Raw genomic sequence first — 23,263 nt, 5'->3', positions numbered from 1 at the left:
AGCGTTACAGATAACGTAGTGGTTTACAGTGCCAGTGACTGGGGCATCAATTCCTATTCGACGTACTTGTGACAATTGAAGGTAATCTTTAATCTTTAAAAAAATACTATAATATTTCAGTTACAAGGTGAGACTCGGATTGTTCTCCATAGAGTGAAGGAGGTTGAAGGACTTGTGAAGGGGTACAGTACCATAAGGTTTTGGTTTGGTTAGGGGAAATAGAAATTGTTTCAATTACCAAGTCTGTCTGTTAATAACATGCCGAATATTTCGGGATTCATTCCCCTTTTATCATCCTTTAACTTAGCTCAGGGGTTTTCAAACCGGTCCATGGACTAATGGCTTAAAATAAGTTGGGAACGCCTGATTTAGTTATTTGCAAGCATCGAGTATTTTGGCAGATGGGCTGAGTGGCCTCCCGCGGGAAGGTGTGGGATGGAGGCCGGTGGCAGGGGGCGCTGTGTCAGGAGGACGGCGTGAGCCGGGTCTGCTGTGATCCTGAGGGGGGCGGGGGAGTGCGCGGGGCGAGCTCGGTGCGCAGGCGGTTCTCTTGTAAACTGGGTTTCCGCTGTGGCCCATGTGAGCGGCGCTGCCATTGTGTGCGGGAGGGAGCGAGCGAGTGGAGCAGCGGGCCCTGACGGGGAACGACGAGCGAGCGGCGAGCCGTCGAGAGAGAGAGAGCGCTCACAAGACCGGCGGCGCGGATCGATCGGTCGGGGAGGTGGAGGAAAAAAATAAATAAATCCCGATCTCTGCGCGGCGCCCTCCCGCACCCCCACCTTCGACAGGCCGCTGGAGCCCAGCCCACAGCCTCGGGACCCGCGTAGCGACTCTCCCCCCTTCCCCCTCCCCACCCCCCGGTTTCGGTTCATGAAGAAATGTCGGCCACCAGCGTCCTGGATCAGGTATGGACCGTCAGTGTTTACCGGCCGGGGTCGGCGTTCCGATTTCTACACGGGGAGACGGGGCAGGAAGGCGGGCAGGGTGGTGGTTGTGGCTGTTAGGCCGCAGCCTCGGCATTCCATTAATGATCTTTCCTCTTTTCTTCTCTCCCTCTTTGCTCACCGTGGTGGAAACCTACTGCCGCAGAGACCGAAAGGCCAAGGAAACAAAGGTAAGAAAGTGTGGTTCGCTCCCTCCTGATGGGGCGGCGGAAGGCCCTGCCGTTTCGGCCTGTCCGGGGGTTTGATTCTAAAATGGTGGCTGGGGCCGCGTGTGAAAGGCGGGAGCGGGGCTTGGTTCTTCCTCCTTTCGCAAGAACGGGCCTGCCTTCTCGAATCAAGCCCCTGATATGAAGAAAACCTTGTGTGCTTGGTGAGGGCAAGAGGGAAAGGGCAGTAGATAGGCCTAAAAGCCTGGGTCTCGAGTTGTCAGTCCCCTGATACATCTGTTGAATTGCCTTCCCGCTCCAATTATCTTTCCCTTCTGACGCACCCCAACCTTTATACCTCTTAAGGTGTGAACCCAGAATGGGAGTTTGTCTTAAAGTAAGTTTGTTTTAGACGCACATTTCCCCATGAACAGGAAGAATGACTAATGTATTTTAATACCATCGTCATTTTATATTCTCGAATATTGATCGCAATTCTTCGAGATACTTAGGTTTTTATTTCAATTGTGGCGCAGTTCCACGAGTTGAGGGTTTAAGATTATACAAATAAATAGTCTTTGTATTCCACTTCCGTAAATTGGGGAGTTTTGGTTCAGGGAATCGACCATCGCATTAACTCTGATACTGCTTGACCCTCGAGTTCCTTCACCCAGTTTGCTCTTTGCTGCAGATCACTGCACCTGCGGTCTCTGGTGTCACAAGTTTTATTGAATAAGTAATCTTAAATAATAAACTCTCCAATGAAAACTCTAACTTTATAAACACATTCACCTGCTGGGGATGCTTGGATCCATTTTGTACTTTTAGCTATGTCATGTCCATAATATAATATTTCCTGTGTTTAAATGTAAACAATTATTTTAATAAATGTAATTTGGTATCAGTTAGGTGAACTAAATATGCTTATTGTGCTTTGTATCATTTCCTGCAGCAGGCAACATTTTGTTTCCATTTTTCTTCAGTCTTTGTACTGTTCACTGTCATTTTTTTGAGGCAAGAACAATTTTTTCCCCTTCCATAGTTTATTCTTGTATAGGAAATGAATTTGTGTTGGTTTGAGTGTAACCTGTAGTTCTGCCTTTGTGGAAAAATAAACATTTTTTCAAATATAAATATGTTTGTAGTTACAATATATGCTTTTACATCATTGTATCAAAATTAAATGCTTTACCTTTCTAATTATTGCATTAATTAGTAATTGATCTCTGCCAAACAGCACATATCCTTTGCCCATAACAAGTTGGTTATTTAAGTCTTGATGAATCTAACCTTCCAGATTATAACATTTTCTTTGTCCTGAAATCTTTTTCTTGTATACTTTACTGGTTATCTGGCAATGGGTCCCAAGTATAGGTTAAATATATGTGGGAACTGAGTAAAGTTAATCCCTGGACAGGTTTCAGGCTGACCAATAATTTAACTAAAAGGACGGATTAGGATAATCGTTTCACATTTTTGGGCTTGTGTTTGCCAAATTAATGTTTGTGGAAAGATGCATCTGGATTCTCTGCCAGCATTGGTGTGTGATCTCTAAATACAAGTCCAGCACAAATGAAAGCATTTGTGACTGTGTTCATAGAGGTTGCGTTATCACTTGCTGCAGTTATTAGCATAGTTTAGAAGCTTCCAAAGATTTAGCATTCCCACTTAAAGTAGTGTTATTTTTAGTGTGATTTTAGTTGTGATGCAAACAGCAGCTGATTCGTCATGGCAGGTATCAAACCAGAGACTTGGCTTGATATTTCCAATCTCGATTTTCCTTGTTAATCCCCAAATTTTCTTCCAACTTGTAACACAAGTTGTCTGCCACATAAAGATTGGCCATTTATTGCATGTGAGCTCCAATATTGTTGGGGTGCTGTTTGATTGGAAGGATTAAATTTTGTGTTTTATATGTCAAGAGCTTTGCGTTTTCTTCAGTGGTCATTGTATCTTTGTACCTCCTTGGACATGCATTGCTGAGACATTATAGAATGGTCTAGCACATCATGGTATCAAATCTGACTTTCCAGTTTGTAACTAAATAGCATACAAGACAGTACACTTACTTCATTTATCTTCTGTGGAGTTGTAGTTCATGTTAATATGGAAGTATTTATATACCAGTATCCTCTATTTTCTGGTGCTTCTGAAGTGTATTCTGGTTAATTGGGACACATCGGGGCCAGTACGTTTTAGCCCAATTAAGTGGCTGTGCTAGTTAGCTGAAGTTTCATGGAAAGAGTTGAGGTATTTTTTTAAAAAAGCAGATTACCATCTAACTAACAAATGATGTATTTAAATGAGATTCAGGACAAATTTGTACACTATAGATACTTTTCACAGTATTATAAAACTGTATTACTTATAATTATTAATGGAGGAATTCATCCACTGTACGCTGCCATGTTCTTTTGTAAATGAACTAAATCAGCGCAGATGCCTACTTCAGATAATGGACTATATTCATACAATGTTTTCAATGATTACATCCTCCAAATCCTGATTTTCATTGTAACATTCGAGGTGATTGTCCATACCTTCAACTTCTTCATAGTCCCCAACTTGTTGAAGTAGTGAAATGATTTCATTTTTGCTGCTGGCTGTTTCTGGCATCTTTAAGCCTGAATGGTTGAAATCATAGTGAGCAAAACAATTCTGAATTGCCTTGCTGCTCATTTCTGGCCAATAGTATTTTCTGACAAAAATCACTGCTTTTTGAACACACACATCCAACTGACACCATTTTTTAAAAACTGTCCACTCAAAGCATGGTGTAGTGTTATAACAGCCTCACAAATATATGCGACTGATGCTAACTGGAACCTGCTCAACAACATTCTCTTGCTTTAATTAAGCGGCGTAGTGTCCCAAGTAAATGAAGGGAATCCTGGTAATTTTCTCGATTCGCTTTTGTTCTTTAAGCGTTGTCCCATATAAGTGGCTGCCCTGATTAACCAATGGCCCAATTTGTCTGGAATCCACTGTACTTATTCCAAGTGTTGGACAAGGAACTTATTATTGGTTGCCTGGAGTTTTAAAAGTGGTGATATGCCCTATTAACAAAAGCATGCAACAGGAAAGCTAAGCTGCTATTCATAGGCATTAAGCATTTTTATCTTGGCAGGAATGCCATATCTTTGAATGGTTACACCACGTGCTTGTCTGGCCTACTGAGTAGATGGCGAGTTAGTGAGTCATGCAAATCAAACCGTTGCTTAAGTGCAAGAGTAAGTGTCTGGTAAGGATGCAAATATGATTAGTTTTGTTGATTCTCTTTCTGAAAGCTGCTCTTTAGGAGAGGCTAAAAGAGGTGGCTTTCTCTTCGCCTGATTTTATATCACTCCTCAATTTTATTTGTAAGCAGATCAATCTTGGTTAGTTACTTGGCACTATAGTTGATCTTTGGGTGTTTTCTGGTAGTGTGACCTAAAAATCTTAGGTTCTCATTGCATTTCTGTCTCCCATCTCCCATTTCTTTCCCATCGCCATGTAATGCAGGGGCTCCTAACCTGGGGTCTACAGACCCCCTCATATAATGGTAGGGGGTCCATGGCATAAAGAGGTTGGAAAGATTAGAGCTTCTGCCTTGCAGCTTCAGTAATCTGGTTTCAGTCCTGACCTGCTGAGCTTGTTTGTTCATGTGACTGTGTGGGTTCCCTCTAATGTGAAATGGAGACATCTCTTTCTCCCTTAGTAGGGAGAACGAGGGCCTGTGGTATGTCGAGTACCGGGTGACCCTGTAGCCTTTGGAGTACTGCAAGTTTGCTTCTTTGCTGTTGCTTTTGCTGCACGCTTGAGTGCTCGGTGGCGGGTGTTGATGCTTTTCTTGCCAGTGGGGGGAGGGGGAGTTGTTGCTTGCTGTTGCTTACGTGCAGGAGGGAGGGGAGACTTTGGGGTTCTAACATTTTACTGTCATTCATTCTTTGGGGCACCCCTCTGTTTTGCAAAGAAAAAGCGTTTCAAGATGTATATTGTATACATTTCTCTGACATTAAATGTACCTTTGAAACCAACCTTTTTTATCCCACGGAGCCTTATCATTAACCAAGGGGCTTGTGGACCCCAGGTAGGGAACACCTGCCCAAGGTGCTCTGGTGTCCTTCATCACAAAGTTAGATAAGTATGTTAATTGGCCTCTTTAAATTGTCTCTTGTGTGTGGTTAACTAGTAGAATCTGGGAATGGGATAGTGTCGGAATGTGTGGAGGAATAGATTGTGTTATAGCAGGACCGGTGTTTGTTGATTGTGGTCAGCTGAAGGGCTGATTTCTGTGCTGCATCTCAATAATCCTTTGATTATTTCTTTTATAGTGCAAAATGGAGCGGTTCACCAAAAGGATGCACTGAATGATGACGATTTTGAGCCTTATCTGAACACTCAGACTAGGCAGGTGAGTGTGTGGAATTTTAATAACAATTTGTGCTTTTTGGGAAAGAAAATTATGTTTAATCAATGTTATAGCACAGTGGAATTAAGCTGTGATTTATTCTTCCAGAATAATGTTACCAGCACCCCAGCACAAGGTGAAATGAGAGAACAATTTTCTGGTGTTATTTTAAATATATAGCCTTTCTTCAGTTACTCTTTGCAGTTACAATATGTAAATATTGTCATGAGAAACATTTGTGTCCAAGCAGCCCAATATTTTCAGTGTTCCTGGATTTTATAGGAATATCATAAATAGGCTTTCCACATCAGTTCTGTATCTTTTCTTTCTTTCCAGCCACAGCTTAACTGTCAACCATTTCCTCAATTGAGGTTGAAATCGGTAGTGTGGCTTTCCATGGAGCAGGAAGATGTCAAATAAAGAAAAGGACATAAAATCTAACTTGGCAAACAGTCAGGACCTAAGTATCAGATTCCTTGACCCAAAACATTTTGTCTTTCCTAACTCAACACTATCAGAACTGATTATGTTGGCCCCTCATGGGGTTCTTTAGTTGACCATCAAACTAGTGGGTGAAGAAATTTGTGCTAACTCAGTCATAAAGTACTGTCCCCTTATTCTTGTAGTTGTGTATTTACCACTTTTTTTCAGTATTAGTGACCTTTATGTGGCACATTAACATTTTTACGGCTCTTGGTTGTTTAGGCCTTCTGTGAGGACACTCGAGCCTGTCAATGAACAATAGTATCGGAAATCAATAAATTGTTTGCTGAGGAGATGTTTCCAAAATTTCTTGGAAATCCTCTGTTTTGCTTCTTGGTTCCCAACAAATAGTTTTTGATGTGAAGAAAGACACGTTCTTTTATTTCGAGATAATCTGAAAAGCAACTTCCAGTATTTGCTTTAAGACGCAGAATGATTGAAAATTATATTTCATCCTTGCAGGGGTTTTCAACATGTGGTCCTTGTTTTGATAGTGTTGGTCCATGGCATGAAAAAAGATTGGGAGCCCTTGCTTGAATGTGTATTCTCAGCTTGTATTTTTGAATAAATAGATAAACTGTTTTAAATAGAGAACTATTTTGAGTTCTCATGAAGTTTTTGACGAATTTTTGCTAATGTTTAAGCAATATTATCCTTTAGTCTACTTCATTGTCTCTGGGGTAAATGTTGAGTTGAATTCATTTTGAATTAATGGCCAGTTTTAGAAAGCAAAAATAAAATATATAGAAGAGCTAACTTACGGTATTATTATGTTTAATAGCTCTTTGTATAATTTTTGAAATATGTTTGGCAATGTTTTTGCGGAGTATAGTTGGTGTGAGTTTATTGTGGGAAATTAGAAGCTGTCTGTCCCTCTGATTAAATTCTGACTGTCAAGCTTGTTGAAAAATGGGTGCTTTGGGAAGCTAATCAAAAAAAGAAAAGCAATTTTGTGCTTACTGGTATCTTATGAAACACAAGATGGACAGGATGAGAAAGGTTGGCTTTCATTATTGTTTTTTATTTCCTGTTTTTCTTGATTCTTCACTTCTAAAATGTCCCTTAGGCAACTAAACTTAATTTAGTTCTTCATCTGCATATTCAAGTAGAGTATTGGAATACCCACCCAGGTATTTGAAGCTTTTTTTTGCAAAATGTCTGTTGCAAATGTCTGTGGCCTAGTGCAGTTGTGATTGTCTGGAACAGAGGAATTAAAAGGCAAAAATAAAGGACAGGAATGCTGGCAGACATATTTAATATTTCTATTCTTTGGTGTTTTCATGGCTGACATGAAAAAGCAGTCCACTCTTTCTGAAATGTCTTCTAAAAAATTCTCACCACGGGAGTCTAGTCATAGTTGGTCAACATGATTTAGTGTCATTGTTGACTTTGTTGATCCTAATCGGTATGGCTCCAAAAAGAATTAAAACTGGATTAAAATGAAAACCAAAAATTTGGCAGATACTTCATAGTTCAGACCTCATCTGCGGAGGGGTTTAATATCACTGAGTTTTCAGTGCTAGTATTTCCAGCGTGTTTTTATTTCGGGTTTTCAGCATCTGCGGCATTTTAATTTTAAATGTCCTCTTCCTGGCTCAGGTAGCAAAACTGCAACTGCAGACACTAGAAATCTGAAATATTAACAAAACACAGGAAATAATAGCAATGGAAGATCATTGGCCTGAAATGTTAACTCTTCTGGTGATGCTGCCTTGATGTATATACCCCGTACTTCCTGTTTTTCTTTGAGATGGAGAGAAAGTGAAGATGTATTTATTCCTTTTCCACAAGGACTATTCTTGCTAGCTGTTAGATGCTTAGTGAAAATAACACTGAGTTCATTAAATCATTTGAAGGTAAATGTCACTTCCAAATGTACAATAACATCCGAACTTCCATTCAAACTTGCCGTTGTTGGACCAAGCTGTTTATTAAATATTTAGACTTGGATGTTTCACCCATCTTTTTCCTCCTTACTAATTGCCCTGTGCCCCTCTACAACCCAGGCCTTGGTATCCTGCTGAAGCTTTTCCTCAGTCACAGACTCTCATCCTAGACTCCTGTGGTGAGAATTTTTAGAAGACATTTCAGAAAGAGTGGACTGCTTTTTTTTTAATGTCATCCATGAAAACACTAAAGCTTAAAAATATTAAATATGTCTGACAGGACTTTCATTTCTTGTCCTTAACCACACCCTGTTATTACCAGAAACCTAATGTTTGAGTCATTTCTGGAGTCAAGTCTCCCTTATCCTCCACCCACTAAGGGAGAAAGAGATGTCTCCATTTCACATTAGAGGGAACCCACACAGTCACATGAACACTAGGCCAATACCTCCAGCATCCACTCCATTTGTGATCTTTTTGATGGAGATAGAGCTGCTGTCACAAATCTGCATTTTGATTCCTGTCTGTAGGGCTATTCATTTATTTTTGACCTGTGTTAAGGTCCCAAATTCCTTTTGGCTTTAAAATTTTCTGTCCGCACATTAACTATCCATGTTTCAGCTGTACTTCAAGCTCTGGCTTTTTGTACAAGGATGTCAAAGTTTTTGACCACATTTGCTTTTTCTTTCTAATTTTATACCCAATATTTTGTTGACTTTTCTCTCATCTTTTCAAATTTCAGTCTTCCAATCAACTCTTATCATTTCAGATTAGCCATTGATAACTTTTTGGATTAATAGGTTTATTTGTTATTGTGGGATCTCTTCATTCCTATGTGTTGCAGTAGACTTGTGCAGACTATTGTGTTGACACAATCTGGTGGCGTAAGTATGATACTTTGATTGCCAGATTTAACTTAATTCCAGTCTTTTCAGAATTCAGTAAACAAAACATCATGTGTGGATTGTTCTTTTTAGAGCAATTTGTCACAAAGCTAATTTGCAGTATAATGAACAACTGCCTCTAATTTGTGGATTATTTGTTTTTTGAACATTAAAATCCTTATCCCCAAGTTCCTCCAATGTCACAAGCTAAGCATTTCCTTCCTCCTTCCTCCAATCATAAGTTCTGCTCTCCATTCTCCCCTGCCCCACCACATCCCTGCTAATTTTGCTCTTCACTAAGTTTCTATTTCAAATTTGAGCTTTTGCTAGGAGCAGTTGAAAACTGTTTTGTTCTCTTTTCCTGTCCCATGACAAATGTCTTGGTTTCTGATTTTTTTTTTGATGAAATATTGCTTTAGATATCCTACAAACTTTATGTTCCCGAACTGCTCCTATTTGCATTTTTGCCCCCTACTTATGGTGAAATTTAACAGAAAGGAAGACCTTGATTTCTGAGAAATTACTTAGAGTATCTGTGGTGTGATATTGACTGTTGATCATAGGTAGCAGTTTCCATATGTTTTTATAATTGTAGACATTTGCAACTTTTTCTTGAGTTGGTGCATATTCAGTTTGTTATATTGAGTTCCATGGATATCTTAAGTTAAAAGTAGCTTCATAAATATATGCTAAGTTCTTGTCTATCTTTGTTATGCCTTTGTGAAGAAATGGGGGAAGTCACTTTTGCCTCTTCCTGATTAGATATCTAAATGTGAGAACAGTGGGAATTCTTTCCTCTCCCCTCAATATCTAAGGGTATAATTTGTTGGGTAGTTGACTGTGCAATCAGTTCATGCTGGAAAGCCCCTCCAAATAAGGTATTAATTCAATCCTGCTAGACAATGATGTAATGCTTTTTTTTTGTGTGAGCCTTTCCAAAGGATGTTTCTTGGGAGTTGTTACAGCAGAATTGAATCACTTCTCTGTTATGCTCTTGCAATTATAATAGGGTATAATTGTGCATAATTTTGGTTTCAGCAATCGTAAAAAAGATTGCATTTATGTACTTCCATGGAGATGCTTGTAGGCAAACTCCTTTGCCAAGCCTGGTCTATATTTGATCGAGCAAATTTATTTTAAAATAATGTAATACAAAAAAATAGTAATTGATTTAGCTTGACAAAGATTTATCCATTCATTGTTTTACTCTTCAGACATTTTGACTTGTGTTGGCTTCTGTATGCTGTTCCTTTTGCAGTTATATGTGATTTTGACATGTGTAGACTAAAGGAAACTTTCACAAGCTGATTTTAAAAGTATAATACTTGACATTGTGAGCGATATTAATGTAAAGGAAAGGTGTAAATAACCAGTATAATCCCAACTATGACATTATTTTAACCCATGTACTTCACCTTGAGCATCAAGACGTGTTGGTGCTTGCTACTTTCTGAAGTACCATCTCGTCTTTCAAAAGGCTAATATCTATATTCTGTTAATTTAGGAGTGATTTTGTGCTAGATTTAGATATGCAATCCACAGTATTTTCACTAAAGATGGAATGCTACCAAAAATAATCTTCATACCTTTGTGCTGAGTTCAACGCATTCTGCCCTTTGACCAGATTTCATGTGTAGAATTTCCCAATAATGCAATTGAATATGCAATCTGTTATCAAAATATCTTGGGTTTGAAAGACCCCTTGTGTAAAATCTGTAAAATAAAAAAAAATTTAAAAACACAAGCAAAATCCAAGGAAATAGAAACCTGGGAATCTTAATTTCATGATTTTTAGTATAGTTTATGTATTTATCACATGGCTTTTAAGTTCTATACTTCAGTATTAGCCAAAATGCCTTGTACCAAGAAATTCTCAATCATAACTCTGCAGCAGTTTTATAATCATGGAAATAAACTGTATCATCTTGAAACTCCTGTTGAATTTTTTTTTCTATTTCTAGTCGAAGTGATATGTGAAAAACTTTAACCGTAGCAATGGTGTGAAATATTTCCACTTTTTTATGGCAGTTGAGCTGAAACTTTAAATGTTATTTAAATTCTTAAAAGATACTCATTCCATATGTCTTTCTTTACTGAATATATTCATTTTTGTTTTGCAGAGCAATACCTATACTGCCATGTCTGACTCCTACCTACCAAGTTACTATAGTCCGTCTATAGGGTTCCAGTATTCATTGAGTGAGGCTGCTTGGTCTACAGGAGGGGATCCACCTATGCCCTATCTGACATCGTATGGACAGCTAAGTAATGGAGAGCATCATTTTCTACCTGATGCCATGTTTGGACAGCCAGGGACTTTGGGTAATACTCCTTTCTTGAGCCAGCATGGGTTTAACTTCTTTCCTAGTGGTGTGGACTTCTCGGCTTGGGGGACCAGCAGTTCTCAGGGACAGTCCACTCAGAGCTCAGGCTATAGCCCCAGCAGCTACGCCTATCCTCCTAGCTCTCTGGGTGGAGCTATGATGGATGGACAGTCAACTTTTGCCAACGACACACTGAATAAAGCACCAGGTATGAATAGCATTGACCAAGGAATGGCAGGACTGAAAATAAGTGGTGGCGAGGTGGCTAGTAACATCTCTAAAATGGTAGGTTCAGCTGTTGGGAGCAATCCTATATCGACTATTTCAAATAATGCGATACCTTCCAATCCCATGCCACCAACTACAATTGCTCCTCCCAAGCCAGCTTCATGGGCGGACATTGCAAGCAAGCCTGCAAAACCCCAACCCAAGAAAGCAAAAGGTGGGTCCAGTGGGCCATCTCTACCACCACCTCCAATTAAACATAATATGGATATTGGTACCTGGGATAACAAAGGGACAGTGGCCAAAACTGCTCCTCAGCCGTCAACTCAAGCCAGTGGCCAGCAACAAGGCCAGCCACCTCCTCTGCCAGTGAACCAGCAGGTGGTCAATATGCAGCCTCAGCAAGTGTCCTCAGGCCAGCCACAGCAGCAGGTGACCCCACAGCCAGTGCAGCAACAGCAGCAGCAGCCACAACCAAATCGTTGGGTTGCACCACGTAACCGTGCAGCTGGCTTTGGCCAAAATGGAGTGGATGCTGGAGGTATTGGCCTAGTGCATGGGAATTCAAATTCTGCCTCAGTGGAAGCGCATCCTGTTTTGGAGAAATTGCGTTCTGTCAACAACTATAACCCCAAGGATTTTGACTGGAACCCCAAACATGGACGAGTTTTCATCATAAAGAGCTACTCTGAGGATGACATCCATCGCTCCATTAAATATTCCATTTGGTGTAGTACTGAGCATGGCAACAAGAGACTGGATGCAGCCTACCGTACCATGAACGGCAAGGGTCCTGTTTACCTCTTGTTTAGTGTCAATGGGAGTGGTCACTTCTGTGGTGTTGCCGAGATGAAGTCGACTGTAGACTACAATACTTGTGCTGGGGTATGGTCTCAGGACAAGTGGAAGGGACGGTTTGACGTCAGGTGGATATTTGTGAAGGACGTGCCCAATAGTCAGCTGCGGCACATTCGCCTGGAAAACAATGAGAATAAACCTGTCACCAACTCCCGAGACACTCAGGAGGTGCCCTTGGAAAAAGCCAAGCAGGTTCTGAAAATTATTGCCAGTTACAAGCATACGACCTCCATCTTTGATGACTTTTCTCATTACGAAAAACGTCAAGAGGAGGAGGAGTGTGTTAAAAAGGTTGGTCATACAAAAAAATGTTAATTGGAAAGCTGTAAGATGGTGAAAATTGTCAACTTTTGAAAGTCAATTGAAACTTTTGGCGTATTAAGTTTCTTTTAATTAATACACACACACACACACAGACACAGACAGACAGACACACACACACACAGACAGACACACACACACAGACAGACACACACACAGACAGACACACACACACACACAGACACAGACACACACACAGACACACACACACACACACACACACACACACACACACACACACACACACACACACACACACACACACACACACACACACACACACACACACACACACACACACACACACACACACACACACACACACACACACACACACACACACACACACACACACACACACACACACACACACACACACACACACACACACACACACACACACACACACACACACACACACACACACACACACCCCTACCTGTTTACTTCAACCCTGGTAATCCTAATTTTGTCTGAATTTGATGATTTATGAATGTTACTGGGATCTCAGAAAACAAAATGGAGGCATGCAAAAATGTTCAGTGTACTCTTGCACTGTGATCCCTCACTGCAATTATTAACGTTTTAAGTTTTGTCCTTCCAAACTTGGATAGAATCTGGAAAGTATTCTTGATTTGTATTACAACAGGATGAAGCATTGAGAGAAATTTAAGGTGTCACACAAGTATATCATAATAAAAGTGTATTGGCATAAATGTGATTTCTTTTTCACTTGTAGTTTGAAAAACAAAACTGGTGATGAAGACACTGGCCATGTTAATATAAGATTTAGCTACTTGGTTAAAGGAATTATGTGGGTAATTTATTTAAAGGATTAGGGTACAGCTACTGAACAGAATAGTGGTGATGACCCACTTTTAGTTTTTAAGAAAATACATTTTCATTTTGCTGTGTATCACCAGTAGAAAAATTTCTGACTCTGAAGTCTGGTCAATGAATTAGTTCAAAGTATTCATCTCTAGATTCAAACCACTGCGGTTTGCATTTTAGACCAGATCCTGCTGAAAAATTAAATGTTTTTAATGTTTGAAAAAAGTTCGGGAGCATCTCTGTTTCAGTTGGATTTTAATGCAATGATGTGAAATATCGCTTACTTTGATATTGTGGTGGTAACCTACAGAAAGATCACAATGGCTGCTACAGTAAACCATGATTTTTTGTAGGACAGTTTTCTTGAACAGTAGATTATTTTAAGTTCTCTAAAACCAAACAAGGGATGTCTATTTTAGCTGAGAAGTTTGGTTATGTTAGTGAATGAAATCAGTGTTGAATTCCTCACATTAATAGTCTGGATAATCACTAAAGGTAAACCGATGTCTGAAGTTCCATTTTCTGTTGTTCAAATTAGATATTGTATTCAATTGTATAAAAATACCAAGTGATGTATCTTGCGAGGCACCTTCTTGTTGGATTTTGTTGACTCTCCATTGTTCAGGTACAGTGATGCAGTAGAAACCATCTGAAAATTGCAGACTGATGCCCCTCAACCTTGAAATCGCATCATTTTAGAAGATTATGGGTAACATCACTTTCTCACCATCTGCTATGGGCATGAATACCTTCGCTATTGCTGGTCGTAACTCTTGAACCTGGTTAGCAGAATGCTTCCATTATTAAAGTTGTAACACCTCCAAGTTCTAAATAGCAGCTAGAATGGCCCTTGCAAATGGGGACCTAGCAAACTCGCCTTCAACGGGATCTGTCTTGTAAGCATGACCATTTGGTAGTTTAGGATTCAGGATGGTTACCATTAGTTTCCATTTAAACTTGCACTATTATACTGATGGAAGGCAAAAGATTTTGAAATCGAAGTATTTAATTACTGTTGTTTGAACTTAAAGTAATTAAATAACCACAAAGGGAAATTTAATCCTGGTATTCGGAATAGATCCAAATTAAATATTTATTTCTTCCATCTGTTAAAACAGTCTTTTAACCTGAGTAACGCATTTGGCTTTCACCAATTGAACTGGCATTCATTTCTGCCATGGAGTCGCTTGTTCTCTTGCTGAGAAATTTGTTGTAAAAAATTATTTAAGTTGGCAGTTTTAAATCAAAAATCATATACATCTCTGCAGTTCAAAAAAAATTGAAAACCGCAGATTTGTTGGTAAAGGATTCGTCAAACTTAAATGTATTCCATGCTGCCCTTCCAAAGTTAGGGGTAAGGTGGGTGGGTTCTGTGGTTAGTCCAAGATTTGAACGTATACAGACTTGTTTGATGCTTCAGTATTGTGAGTAAGAGGTTGCATTACTAAAGATGCAGTTTTTTTGGGTGAGAAGTTGTACTTTTAGACTCACTTTTAGTTTTGTGATTAGCTTGGAGCAACAGTGTCCCATTGTAGGAAATTTGTATTTGCTCATAGTAAAAGCTAGATTATGCATTAACCAATATTCTCTTGTATAATGGAAAAGTTGAGTAATTTTGGTCTTTCTCATAATGCTGACTATATGCGCTAATCCCATTAGGTCAATTTCCTCTGTACCTTTCCTTTGGGAGTACCTGTCCAAATGAGTTTTCAGTGCTATTATTGTAATTCATGCTTACCCCTTAGATCTCCTTTTTAAATTTCTCTGTCCCTCCTACCTTAAATCTGTGCTCTTTAGTTCTGGATTCCCCAGACCTGGGGAAACTATTCAAGACCTTCATCCTTTTATAAGCCTCTTTACAAGTCTCCCATCAGCCTCCTGTATTCTAGGACAAATAAATCCAGCCTGTACGAACTCCCTATAAATGCCGTCCTCCATTCCAGAGAACATTCTAGTGAATCTGTTCTGCACTCTTCCTGAATTAAATTCACTTAAATATGTAAGACACTATACAAATTGAGGTAATTGTTGGCCAGGATTTTTTTTCTTAGCCACAATGCCAAAAGCCAGATGAATGGTCTTTAGCTGTGCTGGATTTTGCAAATGCAGCACCAAGAGCAGGCAGCACAGTGACATAATTAACAGCTGCTATCTCAATTCTAGGGACCTGGGTTACATCTCAACTTCCGGTACTCTGTAGAGTTTGTACATTCTCCCCGTGACCACATGTGTTTCTTCTGGTGCTCTGGTTTTCTTACACATTGCAAAAAGTGTGTTGGGAAGTTTAATTGTCAATGTAGCTAGGAAAACCGGTGGGGATGGGAGGGTAGTTGATGCTGATGTCGATGACCATTTAGTGTAGATGGGTACCCGGTTGCACTTGCTGTGTCTAGGGGCAGTTTATGTGCTGTGATTCTGACTGTATCTAGGTGAAATAGTACAGATTGAATATGGGAATAATGGGTAGCTGGATGTGGTGATGGAAGAATACGTAATGGTTAGAGGGATGGAATACTGTGCATATGACAACTGACAGATCAGTGTCTAATAAATTCTGTACCTTAAAAGTAACATTTTGTTCAGTGTCTGGTGTGCTACACTGCTGATCTGTAGATTAACAGTTTAAATTAAAGTCTGAATCACCAAAGTAAATTGTGATACTTCAGCATAAATGGCTGATTTTTAATTTTTGTATTTTTTAAATAAAGTATTGATATGTACTTTTCAATCAGTTTAATGCTATATTGCGGATGGGTGGCATTTTCTATGTTTTTTTTGCTGCTGTTTCACTTTCAATTTTATGAACATGTTACTTTATTGAATCTTTCTAATTAGTGAATTTATCAATTTGGTTATGCAGTGAAAACTTACAATGTAAATATTTAATAAAACTGTCATTGAAGAGTCGTTTAAGAATAGAATGCTTTCCTCTACATGCAAATGGAGAAAAGTGCAAATTGGCTGTCATCTGAAACTGGTACTGCCTGTGTTGGCATTTAGCTGCAGTCTAAAGTTGCTGTGTTTCTGTCCACAAAAGTGACTGCTGTTTTCTACAGTACTGAGCAAGTCTTGAGCACACATTAAAAAAATAATTCTATAGAATGAAGATGCTTTCAAAATTAGTGAAATGGAAAGTTTTAAAATAACAAATAATTTACTATAAAGAGCAGTAAATAGTAAAAAAAAATCAAGTCAATATTTGGTGTGACAACCCTTTCCCTTTATAACTACATCAATTCTCTTAGCTACACTGGTGTGCAGTTTTATAAGAAAATTGGCTGGTAGGTTGTTCCAAGCATCTTGGAGAACTTCCCACAGTTCTTCTGCAGACTTTGGCTGTCTTGCTTGCTTCTGTCTCCAGGTAATCACAGACAGTCTCGATGATGTTGAGATCAGGGCTCTGTGGAGGCCGTACCATCTGCTGCAGAGCTCCTTGTTCTGTTCAGTGAAGATAGTGCTTTGTCCTTGTTTTTCAGTTGTTGGTATTGCAGGATGAAGTTGGGACCAATCAGGCACATCTGATGATATTGTGGGAGGGATGGTAATCTGCTTGTACTTCTCAGCACAGAGGATTTCATTAATTCTGACCAGATCACCAATTCCGTTTGCAGAACTGCTGCCCCAACTCTGCAGGGATCCTCTGCTGTACTTCATCTTTGGCTGAAGACGCTTGTCCATGTAGAGCTGTCCAGCTCTTCTATGAATTGCCTCCTGTTTCAGCTAAACATTTCAAATTTTAACTCGTTAGTTCAAAACACTTGCCGCCATTGTTCAGCACCCCAGTCCTTGTGTTTTTGTGTGTAGGTGAGTCTCTTTGTGTGTAGGTGAGTCTCTTGGTTTCAGAAGAATAGCTTTTTGGTGGCAACCTTCCATGAAGACTACTTCTGACAAGACTTATCCAGATAGTAGGGGTGTATCAGATAGTACTTGTGTTCCAGTGGTTTCTGCAAGTTCAAAGCTGATAGCAGTGCTGGACTAATTCCAATTTAGAACGGATGTTAGTTTAATGTATCTCTCGTCTGGTGCACTCAGTTTCTGCGGCCGATCTCTGTTTCGGGTCCTCAGCCTTGCCAGTTCCTTTGTGCTTTTTCAGAAGAGCTTGGGCAGTGCATCTTGAAACTCCTGACTGCCATGAAGTTTCTGCTTGCAAAAGACCTGCTGATGCTGGATGACCACCCTTTCTTTTCGCTATGCTCACACTTACCATGGTGCAAGAATTGATTTAAAGGTTAACCTGTCACACCCTCATCTTTTAGTTTGATTTCTACTGCAGTCGTTTGTTTCTGTTTCAGTTAATAAGTTAGTTTGTTCAGCTTATGTTACTGATCATTAGCACCTGTTTTTTATCTTTGTTAATCATGCACTGGGTGAGACACCTACAAAGTAATCAAGTTTTTATTTGAAATGTGGTCTAATTCTTAATATGTTACTTTTAACAAAGAACACAAAAAGCTCATTTGGAAAATGAATGTTTGGATATATGGGTGCCTAAAACTTGCACAATATTATATATGGTCCAACTATTTTCAGTGCAGCCCATCTAAATTTGAATATAGCATTATGCTTTAAATGTGGATGGTTTTGAAATTAATTGTGCATAAATGTCACGTTTGGGTTGTCTTTACCATATAGGTTGGATTTAAGCACAAAGATGAACATTTTTGTACTTCAGTATGATTTTGCAACTTGGCTAGGCACAGTTCACTGGTTAGCTGAATAGACCAGAATATGCTTGTATTCTAGCTGAGTGCATTAAATCTACCTGGTGCCTTTGGAGTCTTCTACCTTTGAAGGGGAATATCTGATTCTGGTTTGGGTCTGATCACTCTGGTACAATTTTGGGATGGGATAAATGCAACTTTTTTAACATTGTTTTAAGTTTTATGTTAAGCTCTAACATGTTTTCCTACAATTTGGAAGGATTGGGTTTAAATTTTATTTTTTGATAACTAAACCTGGAAGTCTAATCTGTATTTTGATTGGTGTGTTTAGATTTTGAGACATATCCTTGACTTTTCTGGCCAACTTCAAATGAACTGTCTATTGACCATTAGATGCTTTGTTACCTCTGCATCTATAGGGATTTCCCAGGTTATGAATGACCTGACTTGTGAGAATCTGACTTTACACAAATTCCTTCATAAACTTTTAAAACATTTTGAAAACCAATATAATGTTTGACAATATTTATTAATGACTGGATATAGAAAATATTCCATTATCTTAATTATGGATAATGATTATGTGACTATTCAGTGAAATGAAAGAATTATAACAAATGTAGAGAAATACAATACTATAGAAAATGGCTAATAGACAACACCCGGATGCAAAGCTCTTGCATAACCTGGGGATTGCCTGTGTTCTGAAATCTCTCCAAGTCCTTACCCAATTGAGATATTAAGGGAATACCACATTGCTTTTGGGAAGGTATAACAGATTCCAAAGCACTAATTTACAAAAAAAGGCTCTATAAAAAGATATTGACTCTGTTCTCAAATGTTTGTGCCTTTTGAGCTTTTGTAATCTCTGTGATATTTTCAGTCCTCTGTAACTGTTCTATTGCTTGAGGCTGGCTTTTTTTCCCTCTGATAAGCAGTTAGAAATGTTTCACTTTTAGTTGCTATATTAATGAAACATCTGTTAACCTATTGAGATAAAAGTAACAATGGGTATTAGAAATTATTATAAAGCTATAGCTTGTTAACAATTGCATGATGTACTAGAAGTTTTGTTTTTGCAGTTATCAGTTTTATTAAGCAATATCTGCAGTAAAATAGGCATCAATTTCAAGAATGTTGGAAATACAGAAGGGGGTGGACGGTGGGGTACAAAACTGAAAATGCAATTGATTGCAAATGTACAATCCTCCTTAACCACGTGGAGAGTCATAATCATAAGGCAAGAAACATGCTTTTTGGCTCCCAGTTGTACCCATTTTCATTAATTCCACTTACCAACATTATGCCAGTAGTCTTCTATACTTTGTCAATTCACAGTTGTCCTAATGCTTCTTGAATGTTGTGAGAGTACCTCCCTCTGCCAGTTAAGGCAGTATGTTGCAGACTTCACCATCTCTAAAGGGGTGTGGAGGTGCAAATCTTTGCCCTTGCATCACCCACTAAACCTCCTACCTTCCACACTGTTCCCTCTTAGACACTCTTTGCCAACCACCACTCCTCACCCCACCCAAAAGAAAAAGATATTGGCTGTCTCATAACTTTATTTACCTCTATCAGGTACTTAGCCTTTCCTACTCTAATGAAAACAAATATAGCCTTAAACTTAATAATTTAATCAAGGTATTGACTATTAACTCTCCTTACACACCCTCTGACACAATCACATCCTTTATAGAGTGTGACCAATGGAACTCTTGTGTGCCAGACCAATCTTTTATAGAAGTGTAACAGGAAATCCCAGCTCTGTTCATTAACCAAATCCTAGAATCTAGAATTTGCTTTGTAATCCTACACTCATTTGCTTTGCTAGAAGCATTAATTTGTAGTTAGACTGTAAGATATAGGAGCAGAATTAGGCCATCCAGTCTGCTCTGCCATTTCATCATGCCTGATGTATTTTTCCCTCTCAGCCCCATTTCCCTGCTTTCTCCTTGTCTATATACTACTAAAACTCTCATGCTCCGTTTGTCTGTTTTTGACCTCCAATTAGCGCAAATGGTGCATTACAGCGGCACTAATTTTGACTAAGTCAACTTAAAATGCGCTAACTTACAGAATGCAGGCAAAGTGAGATTGCTCACTTGCCAAAATCAACAGCGTCGCTTTCACCCGAGAGCCGATGTCAGCCATGATGGAAATCACGATGCATGCACACGGCCAGCCTCAAGCCACTCACGATTCTCACAGCAGCGACACCAACCGGAGCAGAAGGGCAGGGCAGCTCTATTTCGAGCGGTCACATACTGCTGATCACCATCAGCATGTGCAGGATTGGGACAGATCTAACTGCCACCCATCAATAAGAGATAATTAAATCTTATTGTAATGACGTACTTTGAGACACCCATCAAATCCTTTGATGCAGTCAAAGGACAGCGGTGACTATATCACGTCCATTTAGGAGAGCGCCAACCACATCATCAAGAATAATCAGCATCCTGGAGGGTTTGGTGTTACTGCTTCGTATCTTCTATCCAGCATTAGGGTAAAAACAATATAGTCAGCCTAGTTATGCCGAGTGGCAAGAGAAAGGGGTATATTATGATCAAGGGATGATGCCAAATGTCGTCAGGAAGCGGCAGGGAGAGAACAAGAATCAGATGAGGCCAGGGCTGCACGACTGCAGGATCAAAGAGTCAGGACAAAAAAGATGAGAGAAGAGACAGAGGAGGGGAGGCATGCACTTCTCCAGAATGACAACAGCTGGCACAGAACGAGGAGAGGAAGAGACAAAGGAGCTGAGAAAAGCCCATCTCCAAGCTCAGAGACAAAAAATAAGCAGCAGAAGAGATGGCAGATGAAAGGATTGCACATCTCCAGAATGCCAAGGAGAGGCACAAGGGTGGCAGATCACCAGGAATTATGCCATCAAAAGCGTCCTGTGTTAAATGAGGAGGAGCTTGCTATGCGTCATTCTTTAATAAACTGAGGCTTTATTCAATTTTCAAAGCAAAGTGAAACCAATAGCATACAGGAAAAAGTAATATTCATTATGGTCACGTCAGACTGCACTACCCTTCTCTCAAAGGGTGCCCCATTGGGTCACCCCGTTGCCTAGTATTCCTTCATGGCCTGACCAATCAAGAATTTATCAGCCTCATCTTTAAATATACTCAATGGCTTGGCTTCCACAGCCACCAGTGGCAACAAATTCTACAGATTCACCACTCTGGCTAAAAAAATTCTTCTTCATCTCCATTCTAAATGGACGCCCCTGTATTCTGAGACTGTGTCCTCTGGTCTTGGACTCCCCCACCGTGGGAAAAATCCTCTTCATGATTAAAAGCTATTGCTTTGCCAAATTTTTCCCAGCTGATCAGTGACATGCTTTCTTAAACAACCTCCTTTGCTATCAACAACGTCAACTTCATATCATCTGCAAATTTATCCTGCCTTGTATATTCAATTCCCAGTGAACACAGTGTAATTGTGGGGGGAAGCACTGGTGTTTTGTCTTGTGCTTGAGAACCTTTGTGGATGGGAAACTAAAATTGCGTTATGTTGTGCCTGCTGGACCTGTGGACAAGAGTCCTACAGCCATACAGAAATGTCTTTTTAGCATATCTACACCACTCATCCGGCACCCGTCTATATTGGTCAGGTTTACCTGCTCTTGGTCTATAGACTCCTATGTTCATCTGGGTACTGTCAGTATCTGTTTGCACCTTCTCAGTCAATGCTTTTAAGATCACAGCTATCCTTGGGTGAACAAATACTTCCTCTCATCTTCATTAATTCTTTTACTCCTTGCCTTAACTTTGAAGGCAGAGGTTTATGGGGGAGGGGGGGTGAAATTTAATGCCTGTCTGCTGCTTATAATTTTGAATAGTTTACCAGGTTCCCTCCTAAGCCACTGCCTTTCCAATGAAGCAAACCTGGCCTATCCATTCTCTTCCTAATTGAAATGTTCTAAATAAGTTGCATCATTCACCTCATTTAAAAGAATGTCATTCTTAATTGATCAAAACTTTGTTTAATATTATCAATAATGTAATTGTATATATTGAGATTCAGTTACAATTTATGAGCTCCCCCACTCCCACCCATTGTGCTGTATTCACAGCAGTTAAGCTAATTCTTACCAGCGTTTAATTTATTTGCCTGTTCTTTGGTAATTACCTTCGTTTTGTAACTGGTGTGAGCTCTATGAATGAAATGTGTCAGAAAATACTCACTTCATGTAGAACACAGACTGAAAATTATACTTTAGTGAAATATTCAATTATCATGTTTCATTAGAGATGATGCAGCCGATTGTATATATAAAAAAATATGTGGAGTATTCTATGTTCAGATTCTGAAGACTGGCATTCACTGCCAGCCATTTATTTTATTAACTGATTTTGACCACAAACCTTTGGGTCCATTTCATAATTGTTGGCTGAATGTATTTGCCTCAATGATATGCAAACTTGATTTAGGAAAGCAATGCATTTCTCCAGGACCCAGTTCAAAATGGCTCCCTTGTTGATTTTGTCAATCACTTGGAGGTTGTGTTGTATCAGCATTTCTTGTGGAGTGCTTTTAATTGCTGTTTCTAAATATAACTCACATATTAAATCCCAAAAGCATTTTAGATGTTTGTGAAATGAAGTGCACACATTAATTTATATATATGAAGTAAAATCTAATGCTGAATATGGGTAGTTGAGTATTAGGTGTGCAGAAGGCTGTGAAGACAGCATGCAGCAGGTAACATTAGTATGCTATGCAAGGACAGATAAGTACTATAGAGTGACCATTTTTGCCACAGCTAAGAAATACTGTGCTTATTTTTTTTTTAAATCAGTTAATGAATCCAGCACTAAGAATCTTTGTTACTGAAGTAAGGTGGTACTAATACTGAATACCTCTGCTTTAAGTGAATTCTTGTAATATTGGACAAACGTTGGATTTTTATGTCCTTGGGTGGTATAGAAACTTGCAAGGCAGTTCAGCTTTTCCACAAGTGTAACTAGTGTATCATTGTGCATGGAGGTTCTGTAGATGCAGCATTACATTTGGAGGAAACAAATGTGATCCAGGAAAATCAAATAATCCTCAGTGATAAGAAAACAGAGGGCTGGGTTGGATGATAATTTAAGGTAAAAAGTTGATAAATAATTATGTGGAATTAGGAAGAGTTTATTACTGTATTTTTGATTCTTGTTCTAAGTGGTTCAGATGAAGTTGTGGTACTCTAACAATTTATTAGTAATCATAGAAAAATATTGATTGGATTTTTGAGCAGTTAACATCCAAGGTAATGTACAAGGCTGAACTAGATTAGACATGATGCCATATTTCTGT

At 39.3% G+C, this 23,263-nt stretch overlaps 1 protein-coding gene across 1 annotated transcript in view; it reads left to right on the top strand.

The window, feature by feature from the left end:
- The first annotated feature begins 503 nt into the window (after window positions 1-503).
- The window catches only part of ythdf2 (YTH N6-methyladenosine RNA binding protein F2), a 37,633-nt gene continuing 14,873 nt past the window's right edge, over window positions 504-23,263 (top strand). Inside the window, exons 1-4 of the mRNA XM_059954716.1 lie at window positions 504-905; window positions 1,090-1,114; window positions 5,404-5,483; window positions 10,854-12,431. Of these exons, the coding sequence (XP_059810699.1) occupies window positions 879-905; window positions 1,090-1,114; window positions 5,404-5,483; window positions 10,854-12,431 (1,710 nt within the window). The 5' untranslated portion in view covers window positions 504-878. The remainder of the gene's footprint in view (window positions 906-1,089; window positions 1,115-5,403; window positions 5,484-10,853; window positions 12,432-23,263) is intronic.

This window comes from Hypanus sabinus, chromosome 30 (assembly GCF_030144855.1).
Source record: "Hypanus sabinus isolate sHypSab1 chromosome 30, sHypSab1.hap1, whole genome shotgun sequence".
In the NCBI taxonomy this organism is placed as follows: domain Eukaryota; kingdom Metazoa; phylum Chordata; class Chondrichthyes; order Myliobatiformes; family Dasyatidae; genus Hypanus; species Hypanus sabinus.
This window is presented reverse-complemented; position numbering and strand designations above follow the sequence as displayed.